Source organism: Python bivittatus, unplaced genomic scaffold, assembly GCF_059951505.1.
Source record: "Python bivittatus isolate LINGU-HERP-01145 unplaced genomic scaffold, Pbiv_v1 ctg000670_np1212, whole genome shotgun sequence".
Classification (NCBI taxonomy): domain Eukaryota; kingdom Metazoa; phylum Chordata; class Lepidosauria; order Squamata; family Pythonidae; genus Python; species Python bivittatus.
Window position 1 is genome coordinate 1088008 of NW_028277094.1, and position 16887 is coordinate 1104894.

Consider the following 16887-nt stretch of genomic DNA (forward strand, 5'->3'; position numbering starts at 1 on the left):
AGCACTCTGATCCAAGCTCGTTTTTAGGATTTTCTTTTTTTTACTCAACCCTGACATTATATCTAATATTTGCCATCATTTTTTTTCTGCACAGTGCTCCAAATGATACTAGATTTCAGGTGTGTACTGTGCAAGGCTCCAAGACTCATCATATCACACCCCCCCCCCCCCAAATCTTTGGGTACGGCCCTTAGAGCCTTTTCAAAGTGGCCACTTAACAGTCATTCTTAATGTGTGCGGAGAAGCTGATATAATTATTAGACATATCTAAGAACAGAATGGTTAGCTTCTGAAAAACAAGAAGTGATTGCATTTTCAATTAATGAAATGATAAAACTCATTATTACATTATTCAGTCGCATTAAACACAATAGTGGGAGCAATCATATTAACTCTGTTAATTAAATTAAACATTAGTGAAATTTAAATATTAAATGAAATCAAATCCAATTTGTCGTGGCCTAGCCTATTTTGTCCTGACCTCACCTCCTTTTGGAAAACACAAAGTCTTGCACACCGTTCAGAGGTCAAGTCAGGCCCTTTGCCCTGAAAAAATGTACACCCTTCTTCTATCGGGCATCCAAAGAACGGTATGTCTTAGGTGCAATGAACCTGTAGCTCCAAAGAGCAAGTTAGGAGAGATTTTGCCCAGGTTACTGCTTCCTTCTGACTAATGGTCGGACCAGCCCTGGGAAAAATTGGACAGGCCATGAAGCAGCTGCTCTGAATGGTGAGTCAGAAAGAGAGCAGGAAATGTAATTCATCACCCATTCCATACACCAAATGCCTGGGAGTATTTGGAAACAGCCAGTCTGGATTCTCAAATGGTTGGGCCAGTTTTGGGATGATTTGAGGGCACCATTTAGGCATATCTCTGTTTAAAACAGAACTGAGAGGAGATCTCCTGTTCTGCAGTTAAGAATCCTGGGAAGAATGTTCAGCCTTCCATTGCCAATCCTCTGCCCTGCAAGCGATTTTATAGTGAGTCTATGGCACGGTAGTCTCTCTGCTGAATGACTGATTGTGATGACAATAGAACAGTGATCGTTGGATGAGTGGGAGAGAATATATTTAGATTTCTCAGAGTGAGAAATATTTTCTCCTTGCATGAACTGCTTTGTCACTCATCATCATTTTTTGCATTTCAAGAGGGTATCTGACCGGCCACGTGAGAATGATTTAAGCCCTGCTTGAGCTGTTGACAGTGAATAAATGTTGTTTTATACACTTGTAACCGGAAGGATGTAAATCTATTTGTCTTATACGTGTGTATTTGGGGAGGGGAGGAGGAATTGAATGCATCAATGCAGTTCCCCATTTCTACTATCTGGGAGAAGTAGAAGTTTCAGGTGAGTTTCAGGTGAGAGAGGACTTCCTTATCCTTTGGAGAATTAACGCCTTGCTGAAATGATCCCCAGCACCACTCCAATTTCAAAGGACAGCTGGGGGCCTCTAGTCAAAGACTTTGTGATGATCAGATGAGATAGACCAAGCACTGCCTTGGAGTCAGCTTTGGTCCTCACTTTCATGTGAGGTTTCACAAGCCCAGATGCATTTCTGTTGTCCCATGAAGTTGGCAGATGGCTTCAAAGTCATCAATGATCCATGTGAGTACAAGCAGAGAAAATCTCCTGGTATTTTTTGCTATCAGTTCTTTCATTTGGTGAAAGAGAATTGGCTTCCAAATGTTCTTTCAAAGAAGAAGAGGACTTTGAAGAAATTCTCATGGGTGGAGAAATTCTTGCATTTATTTACTGGGGAACATCTTTGTCCTTATGTAGTGATGAGGTGACCATGGATGTGTCTAAAATATTCTGTCTTTCATTGCACAAACCTCTCTCCAGGAGTCTGCAGCCTCCCAGATTTCTCATGTCTCCATTAAATCCCATCAAGAGAAAACCCCTCCCTTGTTTCTGCTTCCCCCCCCCCCCCCAGTAATGCTGTTACTACCACCACTGCCACCACTGCTAAGGTCTGTCACTGACAAATTATTAGAAAATCTTTCCTCCTTCTGGAGAAACTCCAAAAAATCACCTCCATTTTTCTATCCAATTCATCAATATTTGGTGAATTTTGAATGGTTGCTTGTGCTCAGCTCTAATCCTTGATGGCTTGTATAATGAGGCACCAGAATTTCGGTGGTCTATGTGGTAAAGTGATTCAAAGAAGATGTGGGAATTCTAAACACACATAAATACACCCCTTAAAGCTAAACTCTGTTTTCCACGTGTGGAACAATCACAGTAAGATCCAGCCAATTCTTTGGTAGCTGTTCATCTATTATAGCCATTTACAACCTAGCTTTCTTCAGATGTGTTGGACTCCAACATCCATCATCTGGCTGGAGGTGAAGTGGTGTGCTGTCCCCAGACATCAAGGGAATTGTGTTGGGAAAGCTTATTTGACATATACCGGCAAAGAAATCTCTCTTTGCAAGATGTAGATAAAGGGTGCCCCTGCAGAACTGGTGAACCTAAGGGCTACCTCATAATGAATATGAAGTTGTCTGAACATTCCAAAAATATGCTTATAATTATTCAGTTTTATTACACATTTGCTGTTCAGCTGAAAGGAATGTTGAAGACCCTCTATTCTGACACTCCTGCTCAATGCAAAATCTCTCCTGCAAGACACAATTCCAGCATCTCTGACAGATTTAGCCTTTCTTGAGCTTTTCTTAACGTTTAGCCCAATCCTCTTTCCCTGTCATTTCCATCTCTTGCTTCTAGTTTTGACCTTTTCAGTATATCCACTCTATCTTCTCAATGACCACTTTCAGTTATAGCCAGTGATACCTTAATTATGAGCAACGGCCCTACATGGGTGACCTGGACTGGAGGTTCTGTGAAATAAAGACTTGATGAAGGTTCACAGGAATCCCTCCTGGGTCTCTCCCACCATTTCCCAACAGTGCTTTGGCTTTGCCATAGTGCTCCCGTAGCAGCAAAAGGCCATTATCCTCTGACAGTAGTTTTGTTTGTTTATTTGTTGATATCATCAGCTTTTAATTAGAAAATAATGGCTGTTACATTAGAGTTGCAGCCTTCACCCCTGGTGGGGCCAGCCTGAGGTGAGCAAGCTGTTTTTATGCTGCAGGACCAAAACAGTTGCTTGACTAAATCTCTTTCCATGCCATTTTAGTTGTGTTTTGTTTGCAAAAGAAGTTGTTGCTTTTTTCTCTCGCCACTGAATTGCTCTTGCTGGGCAGACTTCACATAGAAATACTCCTGAAGAATCATTCCACTACGTTATGAATATTTATGGAACGGGGAATTGGCTACGTCATGGACAATTAGTGCTTAACTTTGATCTTGGGAAAGTATAAAAGCAACATATTCTGAATTTGAGATTTATGCTTGAATATATGATGTGGCAGAAATACATTTCCAGATTAAACCCAGTTGGCTACAGGTACGTAAGGGCTTATTCATAAGTTTCTTGAAATGTTCAGTATCCACACAACCTTAAAATTAAAGGCAGTTACTTTGGCCCTCTTTAACTCTGTTTCATGGAAGAAAACTAGGTGGGCAAAGGCTGAACAAAATGCCTAGAAAAATAATGTATTCTGGCTTCTGTTTGTTCAGACTAACTCCTTACTGAGGATATAGGGGCCATGGGGAAATCTTGCACTGTTCCTACTACTGTTGACCTTGGAGGCCATAGGGCACAGGAGTCAGTGTTTCTCCTGCTTGCTTTTGCCATTAATTACATGGCAAAGAAAGAAGAGCAGCTACAGTGGTGGATCTGAAGGAATTATGAAGCTGAAACTTAGAAAAGTTCATGCCCTAGATCAGCCTTGGCAGCTTGAAGATGTGTGGACTTCAACTCCCAGAATTCCCCAGCCACATCTTCAAGCTGCCAAGGTTGAGAAACACTGCTCTAGGTGTTTTGAGATCAAGATTTGTATTCTGCTTTGCCAAGTCTGGCAGCATCACTAGCATGGGGACGCACATCACAAAACGTGAGTGGATTTTCATTAGACCGCTCAAGATTTCTTCAATTTCTTGGTTTCATTCCTTCACCCTCTTTGGGATCAGGTGATGATGTATAAATCTCCTCTGTTAATAATAAGTTTAAATGACAATATCACATGATATTTTAAACCAAATCAAAGTTGACTTAGGAGACCCAAATATTTCTCTAATTCTGTATGCATAGAGGAAACCTTGCCCAACTGGAACCCTTTTTCCATGTGTTAGTCTAGAATTCCTATTATTCAAAACTAGATTAACCGTTGACATGTGGATTAGAAATTATGGAAGTTTTGCATCTGAAGAATGCTTCTATAGCTCAATTACTCTCTGTGGATTTCATTCCCGCTCTCAAATTCTCTCAGCTCACTTTTGTAATTAAAATTTACAAAATTCCTTATTACCAAATACAGCAAAAATATGCACACATACTTTATTCAAACCAAAAGATAAACATATGACCAACATTCAGCTTATATCCTATTTAAAAATTGGAATATCCCCTTTCAGGGAAAGATCAGATCACCCCCTAAGAAGGGGAATCAGTGAATCAATCAATTTCCAGGCCATGTCAGTTTCACCCTGGTCAATCCTACATATACAATACATCCTATCTTGTTTCTACAATTTTTAAAAAATGCACAGAAATTCACAACTGAATGCATCGTCATTGGTGTTTTCTAAAGGTGGGTTAGCATCATATTTTCTCTTTAGATTCCTTAACTTGTTTTCTTTTCTAAACACATCCTAGGACTTGCATCTTTTGCTGAGAACTGTATGAAACAGACAAGCACCAATTCTAAAGGAGAATCGCCATCCAGATAGGCCCTTTGATTGGTGCCCTCCAAGTTAATGAGGTGGCTCCAAGGGGGAGGGTTTTCTTGACTGGGGCCCCCACTTGTGGAATACTCAACCTTAGGAGCCACAATTGCCTTCTCAATATTTTTGGCACCACATTTTTCTTTCATCTAAATTTAAGGGTCCATGATTCTAAGTAGTGTTTTTTTTGTTGATTTGATTTACTTTGGGTATTTTCCTTGCTGCATATTAATTCCATTTTATAGTTCCCCCCTTTTTTTCTTTCAATACTGTTAGAAATATTTAACAGACTAATTAGTGAGAATTTTAACCATTCTTATTAATTGTGATTATAATAAATCCAATTCATGTGCTCATCTCAAAGTGCTCCTGCTTCTAAATATCTTAAAGGAAAATCTGTTTGATTTTGTGAAAAGGTCCCTTTCAAAATTAATGCAAGGTGTTTATGCAGCTCTGCCTAAGCTTTAATGTGACTAATCCCCTTTAGGTTCTGAGTTCCAATATCAGATTATTGAATGAATGTCTCTAACAGTGTTTCTCAACCTTGGGAACTTTAAGATGTGTGGACTTCAACTTTACGGCTGGCTGGGGAATTCTGGGAGTTGAAGTCCACACATCTTAAAGTTCCCAAGGTTGAGAAACACTGGTCTATAAACTGGAGATGACTTCCACTAAAGCTTCATCTTGAGTCACAATGTATAAGAGTCGCAAGCCAACTCCTGCCTTCCATTATTAAGTCTCTGTGCATAGATGTGTACTGTATGTATGTTGCAGAAATAATAATGATCTGGAGGAAAAGAATAATTTGCTTCTATTATAGCAGTTTCTACTAAATAACTATGGGCTTCCAGTTAATAAATAGTCAAATGGAATATCTGTTGGAGGGACATTTTTGCTATTACCAATCCGGAAGGTGAGAGTTTCCAACATGACCACAATGCCCTTCGGGACAATGCATCCATTTTGTTGCGGAAAAAGAAAGCGGGAGAGGATACATACAGCTAGTTTATTTAGTGTTTTCTCTTTTTCTCTCTTTCTGCCTCCCCCATTCCAGCCTGTGATTCCAACCAGCCCAACCAGCAGTTTCACCACGCCAACCAGCACAATGGGTATGAACTCCAAAATGGACAACTCGACTCTGCAAGATGTTTTCATCCTCTCCCCTATGTCAGGACTCTATGGCCCCAGGTATACCTTGCCTGTGGCTGATAACCCTGGCTCTTTAGAATGATAACTCCTTCCTTGAGAACAGAATGAACGGGTTGTATTCAACCCTGGCTATCCTTAGAGTTGTTGAAGTCAATGAGACACAAGTCACCCTTAATGCATAAGTTCTATACGTTAGCTGTCATTTCAGTCCTACTGAACATAGAGCAGAACAGCCCTGCTGGGTTAGATCAAGATCCAGCTTAGTCAAACATGTTGTTTCTCAACAGAGGCCATCCGGATCCCTCTGGGAGGCTCAAAACCAGGTAACGGAGACATACACATCTCCCGTCATTGTTCTCCTGCTATTGGTATTCAGAGGTATGCTACCCCCAACCTGGAGCTATCATGGAGGCTTTAAGGCCAATAATCCTTGATAGACTTGTCCTCCATGAATCCATCCCCATTTAAAGCCAGTCAGGTTAGTGACTTAGTGACCTTTACCACACTACAAGCCTAAGAATGTAAGGATAGCCATAATGAGTCAGGCTGTAGCTGTCAGGCCCAGCCCAAGAACAACAAAGAAACTATCTAAGTTCACTTCTTTTATTGCTTACACCATATAGACAGAATCTTGTCAGATTAAATCTGTACTACTCTTAGTGGATATAATCTGGGAAATTCTAGGGAGTGGCTATCCTAATTCTCTTCCTCTTCCCACGCTCCTGCTCTGGACTGTGCTGCCTCTGGTCTCCCCCCCTCCCTTCCTGAGAACCTGATGCTCTATTGCATTCCATCACAGTAGCCTCATTATGGTCCAGCATTTTGTTTCTTCCACTGTCCAACCAGAAGCCTCTGAGATGTTCATGAACAAGAGGTAGAAACCTACCTGTCTCCCATCTTGGTTCCCCTCCAAGGGGACAGGGTCTAGACAGACTGTTTAGTCCAGGGCTACTGTTGAAGCTCAAACTGTTGTGTTCTTTGGACAAATGGACTTAGTTTCTTTCCCCTTCACTCACTATTTTCTTCACTAGTAACCTGAGTTCCTGCGAAGTGTTGCTCTTAGCGGAAGATAGTGTGTGAATTTTTGATCTGGATGGGTTTTAAAGTGTTTTTTTTTTTCTTTTGTACAGTTTTCAATTTTGTTTTATTGATTGAATCCCGCTTCAAAATCTATTGATTCAGCAAGATTTTTTAAACTATAGTAGCAGTAGCTTTCCCTTAAAGCTGATGCTGTAATGCCTTTCACGTCTAGAATTTTTAGAGGTGTTTTAAAGCTTTTAGCATTTTTATTGATTTTTTTTTTTTACTGATTATGAATGTTGCTCTTTTTTTAACAGAGTATAAATTGTTTGTAATTAATTCTGCTCTGGAATTGTTTCCCATAATAAAATGGGAGAGCAATCTTATCAAATTAAATATAATTAATAGTAGTAGGAATAAACTCCCTTAACATAGTCAACTCATGGCAACCTCTGGCTGAGCTGAAGCTGCTGGGAAAAAAATACAGATGAGCCACTTCTTCACCAGGCCTTATGTTCAAGGACCAGTCTGTGATTCTGGCTTTCCAGCTGTGGATTGCACTTTGCACTGAAAGGACCACCAGCAGACCCATGTGAGTTTTCAAAATAGGGTATCATACCATAATAATCCATAATGGATGAAGGGAGTCCAAATGCTTTGGATTACAAGCCTAATCAACCCCAACTTGCAAGACCCATCAGCCCTGACTGTTAGCAGTGGAAGCCAGTGTCCAATGGCTATTATGGTTCTTTTCAATCCTATTCTTCAAACAGTCCTCTGGATAAAGAATCTTCTGAGGTCTTGGTCATTCCTTATATGTACTTTGGACCAAAGTCATATTCTTGTGGTATGAATTTCTAGCAGATTAACCTTTTCTTGTTGTGCTGGTCCTCTTTCAGCCACTACAGCACAGCCTGGTCCATATTCAGAAGGAATCTGTCGCCCCGTAAATCGAAATACAGGTTCTCTATTGCATAAACACTCCTTTTCAATAGCAGTATCCTATTCCAGTATCATTCTGTCTCTGATAACTTCGGGCTTTAGCATACAACCAGAGGTTGGGCTTGGTTCTGCTCCTCTTTGAATCAGGACTAGTTCGCTGCTTCTTCCTGACACAGAGAGGCAGAAGTTGTAGTCCAATCAACTGCAGGGACTCTAACGTACCTGCCTTGAACCTATGACAAGCTCCTGATCTGTATTTCTGTACAGGCTAGAAAATTATGGCCTGCTTCTTTGGTACCAATGTTGCTGTTTCTCTCTTTCCTTCCTAGAGATGACATTGGAATTGTGTCATGTGATGAAATCAGCAAATATGGGATTGGGAAGTCCGGGATGAAAGGTTCTGAATCTCCAAGCTACTTCTTGGAACAAGAAAGTGGAAAATATTACACGTTAATTGAAGGCGAGGATCATCCCATGAGTTCTGAATATGAAAGAGGCAGAATGACAGGGGTGCGGAGAAGAGAAAAGACACCTACACATGGTACGCTTGCTGGATTTAACCTTTCTGAATCCTTGTCTCTATATCACCTTTTTTCAATCTGAAAGTGTTTAGATATGGCGAGCCTGCAACTCTTCCAGCCAGCATAATTCTTGATATGGTTGCCTGGGAATTATTGGAGAGTTTCCAACATGTCTGGAGAACACTAGGTTGACACTCTTAAGGTTTCAGACAGGAATCTTTCCTTGGCTTCCTTGAAGATGCTGGAAATGGAATATGAACCTTTGGAATGTCAAGCTATTGTCCTCTTCCAGTCATTTCTGGGGAGAGGAGGGCTGAAAAAGACCTGGCAAGACCTTAAAACAAAAGGTTTCTATTTCTTCCCTTCACCCCAAATATTGAGAAGTATTTTAAGGTTGTCAGTTTGGGTCCATGGATGATTTGCGGTGCATTGGTGAGGATTGCAAAACTTGGAAGTGGACTTCTAGGATTCCTCCCAAGCCCTTAAATATGGTGCTGAAATGAAGAAAGCTTGAGGGAAACCAGAAGTGGATTTTAGTGTCAAAATTCTGGTCTTCAAAACAGATTCCTGAGCTGAGACTCCTTCAACTTTGGGAAGTGTGTCTTTTGTGCTAAGCTGCAGTTAGCGAGGTTAGAGGTTCTTGCAAAACACAAGATAAATATCTCAAATTTTCCATCCCTAGATGTTAGCAATAGTAATCAGAAAACATGATGTGCTATTGTGGGAATTTTCCCAGTTTCTCTGGATTTCTAAGAGGGTAGGGATGGAGTGGAAGAGTCGGAGCATGAAGATACAGTATCATAACACACCAAGAAAATGAGTATATATTAGTGAGACTGCATCTGTTTGAGCCTATCTTCTGATTCATTCATTCATTCATTCATTCATTCATTCATTCATTCATTCATTCATTGGATTTATCCCTGCTGTGATCAGAGACACTCTCAGAGCTTTACAATTTCCACCAGTACACAGAATAAAATTTCCACAGTAAAAACAAATCAAACAAAATAATCAAATAACAAATCCAAACACACACTGCACTATAACCAACAGTATCCATATTTCAAAGGTGGTCTGACAAAGCTTCATTTTTTATGGCTTGCAGAATGCTGAGAGCAGAGGATCTGGGTGGGGGCTATTTCAAAGTGCAGGGCACCAAGCAAGAACGGTCTGTGACCTTCTCTCCCTTCACTCTGCAGAAATGGGGGGCCCACAGAAAGCTCTCTTGCCATGTATGTAATGGGCTGGTTGAGACCTGGTGAAGAAGGCGGCCCTGTAAGAACTGCCAGGTCATTTAGGTCTTGAAAGGGTAAAGGCAGTACTTTGAATTGTACTCAGATATGAATAGGGAACCAGTCCAGGGCCAGAGGTGTTAATATTCATGTTGATGTGTACAGTCAGTACTCATTCTGGGTCAACTGAAGCTTCTGGGCAGTCTTCAAAGGCAGACTCATATAGAGAGCATTGCATTAGTATAAATGGATGATGATGAGAGCATGAGTTATAATTACAAGGTCCTTGTGATCTGGGTACGACTGTGTCAGGTTCAGCCCAAGAATAACAGCGAGACAGTCCAGAACAGTTAAGCTCCTTTATTAGCTTACACCTAATAGACAGATAGACAGAATCTCGCCAGACTAAATCTACACCACAACAGCAGCTACTATAACCTTGAGGCCCTAGGGAGGTGCCAGTCTCATTCTCCTGGCTTTCCCACACTCCGGCTGGGGACTGAGGAGGTGCTTCCCCTGGAATGTCTCTCTCCCCTCCTGGCAACCTTGAAGCTCCATTCCAGAACCTTGCTCATGCCTTCCATCACAGACTGCAACTGATACATCAACAAAGCTGAGCAAAGACCTCCCTGGCCACAGCCTCTAACTATGTTTTTAGCTGTAGCCATGAGACCAGGAGTACCCCTGAGTGACAGATCTGCTGTTTCAGAGACAGTGCTAAGCTATCCAAGGTTTCTCCTATCTATCTCATATACTCTGGGAATTGAAAAATGCTGGGGTTTTGTTCCTTCAACATACCAAGTTCCTTCTGTGATTTTAATATGTTGCACTATTAATAGTCATTTCACAGACCAACTGCTCAATGTAGGAGAGAGAAACAACCCATTCTCCTGAGATTTTGATATTATAAGAAAATGAAATGCAGTTTGAGAAGGGAAAAAAGTGAAATAATTGATGAACTACTGCTTTGTAGAGAAGCAGTATTCCACAGACGATACTGTTCGCTGAACTGATTTTTCTAATTTGAGGTCTATTTGTTCTCAGAGTCTGCTCTCCTATCATCCCAGTGGTAATTTTATTTCAGTGTGAGAAAGGTAGAATAGCTCAAGCAGACAAAGCATCTGGAAACCCTTTAACAATGACCAAAACTCCATGAGTACCTCAACAATTAAGAGCAAGAAAACACTTAAAAGGCTTTGCTGGATCAGGCCACCTGAACCGGTCTTCACTATGTTTTGTGGAACTGAGTTCCATAGTTTAGCTGTGCATTTGATGAAGCTATATTTCCTCTTATCACTCTCAAATTTCCCATTGTTCAGTCTCATTGGGTAACACCCTATACAATTCCGTATACTTCCTTACCTTACCTTAACTTGCTGACATTTTTTCCCACCAAAGATGACTCAACCATTGTAACCCTGCCTCATAAAGGAGCGTTATTTCTCACAGAGGAGTTCTCTGGCTTATGATTTTGGTCCCATTATTATACTGCAACTATTTAACTTCCATGATTAATAGCTGTGAACTGTGATATTCCTCAGCATGAATTTCCCCACCTATCTTCACAAGCAGGGACAAGATATCTTATGTGTCATGTTTCTTTTTAACCAATCAGTTATACTGATCGCCGTTTGGTTCACACAGACTGAATGCAGACATTGTGCTAAGGTACCACATGCATGAATAGCATATTGAGATGTCAACACACTAGAACTCTTAGCTGTCCCATTCACAGCATGGTCCAAGTGAGAAATGCTGAGAGAATAGGTTAGTGTCCTTGGAGGACCACAGACTGCTTACCCATAGGTTAAACTCATTTTATTGACCCAGGCCAAGCTGGCAAGAGGATTTCTAGAGACATGGTATACAGATGAATTAGCCACTAATGGACTCCTTGAGATAAGCTTCATCTCCAGATGGGTCGAAACACACCCTTCCTCATCATACACCTACTAACCAACATCCAGAGAAGCAGGAACCAGCACCTTATAAACATGAACAATCAAGGAAGAAACAATATCTCAATCAATGTTGATAAGCTACCTCATATAAATAGCCAGCAAACTCCATTCTCCCAGGCACTGATGATGCTACCTAGCCTGGTAGTTTTCTGTAGGAAAACCACAACGCTCAGAGAATTCCAAGAAGCCAACAAACATGGCTTGCACAACTCACCTTCACCATAAATCAGGATTGGCAAACAGTTCCACCCAAGCAAAACATAAAGCCCAAATCCAACATACTACTAGGGCTAACAGTTTGAATTCAGCTGACCATAAAAACATTTGTTAAAGCAAAAACATGCTGTAACTATGTTAACAAACTTCAAGTCCTCACAGAAATACTTATCTGACTTGTCCTAAACACGAAGACTCTTACAAATGTTAGTTGCTAGGTTGAACGTTGAGTTATATCCAGTCTATCACATTGGACATACTCAATTCTACCTGGATGTTTCCCATTTTCTATCCAAATTAGATTTTTTTTTAAAGTCACAGAATTAAAAACACAAAACAAAAGACGGCGGGAGAAGCCCTGAATTTTTTAGTAGGACAGAAATATTTCTTTGGGGAGACTTATATGCAGCAACATATTTTCACCAGATTTATTCTGCTCTTTGCAATTTGAGGATAAGGCTAAAAGGAGATTCTCTTTCTCCCACCAGATCCATCATGCAGTTTGCCAGTAACCTATTGCTCAACTATAATGCATATGTCTACTTAAGAAACTATCCTGAGAAGTATGTTCACAATGGCTAACACATCAATTTTACTTCTTCTCCAGTTTCTCCTTCTTGCTAATCTCAGGTTTTATTTTTGCAAATCTATCAAGTTCATTTCACTGAACTTGAGAATTATTTTTCAAGGAAAAGCTTGAGCTAAAACGTGTATGTAGTTTGGCCTTCATTTCTCCAACGGTATGCATTTTTGTTTGCAAATTTTGCCCAAAGTATGTACCATTTGCAAAAAAAAAAAATGTTTCCTAAAGTCGTGTCACGTTTATTGCCAGGTGTGCCAAAGATACATTTTGTACAAGATTTTACCTTGTGTACTTATTTAAATTGGCAAACTCTTGCAAAATTCAGAGCACACCCATGTTTTTGCTTGCATATTAGCTTAATCATACTAATTTGGATCGGTTCACACTCAAATGCAAGCAAAATGAACCTATCAACACCTCACTCACCCTGCTGATTGTAAGAGAAAATGGCTGAAACTCACTAATTAAATGTCCTAGATTATGGGGGAAATCATAACTTGTGATATTTAAAAAAAACAACAACAACTTTAGTTAATTTCCCAGCTTAACATCATCTCGATTTTCTATCACCCCAGGCACCTCACCAGTGTAGGGTCCATGTCAGCTGTAGATAGGTTGCAAGGATTCTCTGAGGTTGGGTTGTCATCCCCAGGCATCTCGTTACTTGCATATGTAACTTCTTCCATAATCAAACAAAGAGAAAACAGGATGGATCACAATAACATCCCCTGCTCAACAGTGTAGCCCACTCAATTATATTCAAGTTTGATAAGATGGGAACTATATATTCTACGACTAACCAACAAATCTTACTTTTCCAAGGGAATAGCACTGAAGGTGTTACCTAGTCATCTAATGAAGCATCTGCCAAGCTTAGAGAACCTTTCACCCTAAGACTCTAATCCTGAATGCAAAATTATCTACCATGATCATTTCTGAGCTTTGTTGGAAAAAGAATAGGATAAGTGATTTTTCCCCCCAAGACTTGTTGCAGAATGTCCCAGTATGTTTGGAATTGTTCCAGAGGAAGCCCACTCCTCAATCTTTTTATTTTTGATTCCATGATAAGAATGGAATCAGAGATGCATTCTAAGATTTCTTGCACTGCGTTTACCTATGTGAATAAGTATTCCCAACACACAAGACCTACTCACTTTTGAAGAAAACTGAAAAATCTACAGGAAAAAAGAGGATGAGGAGAATCCTGACCATGTATTCTAAGGGCCATCCCTGCTGAGGGCTTTCCTTTTTCAAACACTTGCGAGCAATGCGGTAGCTGTGGAAGTCTTGACTATCTGAAAAAGAAAGGTGGCATTTTTGTTTGCATGCAGAACCATTATGTATCATGAGTCTCCTTGAGCAGAAGAATTGTCTTACCTCAAGTCTGCTAATTTGCTCTGCTAGCTCAGGGTTATCTCAGAGGGTTTAAAATAAGAGGGCTTCCCAGTCCTGTCTGGAGACGCTAAGGAGCGAATGTAAGACCTTTTGCTTACCAGCCCTGATTTGTGCTGCTTCTGTGTTTCTAAAGCTGAGAACAAACCTTGCTGCATATTTAGCAATGTGAAGCTTCTGGAATCCAGATTTTATTTTGCTAAATTCCCCCCCCCCTTTATGAATATGTCACTGATTATTGCAAAGTTCATTTTAATAAAGCAACCAGATAAACAAATTATAATTGCTCTCATCACACACCATAAGACTGCAATCAGAAGGGGGGGGGAATCAAAACACCCTGAACTTTTCAGAACGCATAATGACATTCTGAATTAAGAGTGTCTTATTTAATAGGCAAAAGAATCAGTGAATATGTCACAAATCAATAAACCACCACTATTTATCTATTGCCATAGCTGCAGCTTGAAATCTGTAAGGGGCAGGGTTGTCGTCTCCTTCTCCTGCCTCCCTTCTCAGCATCACCTAATAAAGAGACCCAACACAATTACAGAAATGAGCTAATGGGATGGAAAGAAAAGGAAAAAGAAAACTCTTGATTCTATTCTGCTGTTTTTTCACTCTAGGTCTATGTCTGGGATCCAGTGTTTGGTCAGTGTATAACTCTGGCCCTTCCCATACAGATTCTGTCCATCTGACCAGGGTGGCCAGAGAACATCTACTAAATATCCCCACCTAACAGGAGGTGCAGCAGGAGGGGTTTAATGAAAGGCTTTCTTGCCTGCAGTTCCCATCTCATGGAACAACTGACTGTAGAGTTACAGACATCTGTCTGTCTGTCTGTCTTGTCTGTCTGTCTGTCTGCCTGCTCTTCCATCCACCCACCTACCTAACACTCACACTCTCTCTCTCTTTGTTATTATTGGTTATATTTCTTTCACTATAATTTTAAGTACATTGTTCCTCCTATTTTAACACCTGAGGATTGCCTAGAGTCCACAAGTCTATAAGGATTGCAGCACTGGATACCTTGCAAGGACATGTAAATAACGCTAGTGCCCAAAGTGAACAGAATTTCCTCCATGTTGCTGTACGCTTATGTGCTTTATATATAAACTGCATGTTACAGATGGAAGCAGACTCATAAACTGCAGCGTATTTTTATGGATGCTTGAGATAGACAGATAATAATCATTTCAATGACCAGATAAAACAGAACATATATAAACTAAATACAGTAAAGAAAAAACAAACTGTCTACATAGGCATCAGAAAATGGATGTGTTGAGATTACAGTAATGTATACTGATGAGGTTAGGAAAATGATCCCACCTAGCTACTTTTACAGATCTATATCTTTAGCCCCTTCCTGGTCTTGTCTGAAGAAAAAAGGATGCTGAAGCACACATTTGATATAGTAACAGCACAAATATGAACCATCTGTATACATAAAACATCCTTGTTAAGGTTTTATATCATCTCCTTGGTTTTCCTCCGAAGACACCATCCATATCCGCAGGATTCATCTACAGGCATGATTCGTCTCTACAGATAACATTCAAACTCATCCACCCCTTTGCTGCCATCCATATGAGTATTTGAAGGATGGAATTGATCAGATTTTAAGCAGCAGCAGAAGAGCCATTCACACCTTGTCTTTCTTAAGGAGATCATAACAAACGTTTGAAGGAGTGCAGTGCCAACAATGTCACCTACAATTTTTCCAAACATTCTCCTTCAAGGCAACAAAACTTTGTTGCTTTGCAAAATATCTTTTAAAGGAGAAGAGCAGGTTGGTGAAATGTATAATGTGATGGATGTGAGGATGTGAGGCTCTATCCTTTATATTAGTTGTAGTCTGGGGATGTACATAAGTCTTCTTCCTTTCACTGCATGACCATCTGTCCTGTCGGTTTCCTGATTTCTCAGGCTTCTGTTCCAGTATTTCTCAACTTTAGAACTTTAAGCTGGGTGGACTTCAACTCCCAGAATTCCCCAGCCAGCAAGCTGGGAATTTATGTATTTATCGATGATATTTGCCACCCATCTCACAAAAAAGTGACTCTGGGTGGTGTACAACACTCAGTTAAAAAGAAAACCAATAAATACATATGAAGCTGTCATTATTAAAACTATAAAAATGATAAAAAAGCACACGAAACAAGAGAGGATGATGTTAATCATAGTAAGGGAGCCATCACAAAACCTCCCCAGTCCCCTGGGACCCCCAGGCCTGATCCCATAGGAACAGGGACTTGCAGAATGTTAAGAGGGATGGAGCTAATTCACTTCAGGGGGGAGAAGATTCCACAAGGTGCCACAGCAGAGAAGGTGCACCACCTGGAACCCGCCAAATGTAATTCTCTGGCAGTCGGGACCCACTGCATGCCTTCTCTGCCAGACCCTCAAATAACCCGGCCCCATGCCAAGAAGGGCTTTAAAGGTCAAAACCAGCAGCTTGAATTGGACCCAGAAGCAAACTTCCAATGCAGCTCGCAGAGCAGAGTAATGTGTACCCTTCTAGGGGCACACATAACTGCAGACACCACTGCATTTTGCACGAGCTGAAGCTTCTGGATACTCTTCAAGGGCAGCCCCATGTAGAGTACATTGCAGAAGTTCAAATGAGAGGTGACCAGGGCATGAGTGACTGTGAGCAGAACTGCCCCCCCCGATCCAGGAATGGGCACAACTGCGCACAACACAATGCTGTGCAAAGGCCTTCCGAGCCACAACTGCCACCTGCTTTTTGAGCAGGAGTCATGAGTCCAGAAGGATTCCCAGATTGTGCACTGGGTCTATCTGGGGCAATGCCACCCCATCCAGCACCAAAGATGGTATACTCCTAGCACCAGAAGGTCCCAAGACCACTTAGTCTTGCCAGGATTCAGCTGAAGCCTGTTGTTCCCCATCCAGACCCTCACAGCCTCCAGGCACTGGGACAAGATGTCCACAGCATCACCTAACTCACCAGGGGCAGAGATGTATAATTCGGTATTATCAGTGTACTGATGATACCCCACCCCATGGCAACGGATGAGCTCACCCAGAAGTCTCATGTAGATGTTAAATAGGAGG

At 40.9% G+C, this 16887-nt stretch overlaps 1 protein-coding gene across 1 annotated transcript in view; it reads left to right on the forward strand.

Moving 5' to 3' along the window:
- The window catches only part of LOC103059489 (connector enhancer of kinase suppressor of ras 2-like), a 259146-nt gene that overhangs the window by 161970 nt on the left and 80289 nt on the right, over positions 1-16887 (forward strand). Inside the window, exons 10-11 of the mRNA XM_088151675.1 lie at positions 5845-5978; positions 8231-8442. Of these exons, the coding sequence (XP_088007801.1) occupies positions 5845-5978; positions 8231-8442 (346 nt within the window). The remainder of the gene's footprint in view (positions 1-5844; positions 5979-8230; positions 8443-16887) is intronic.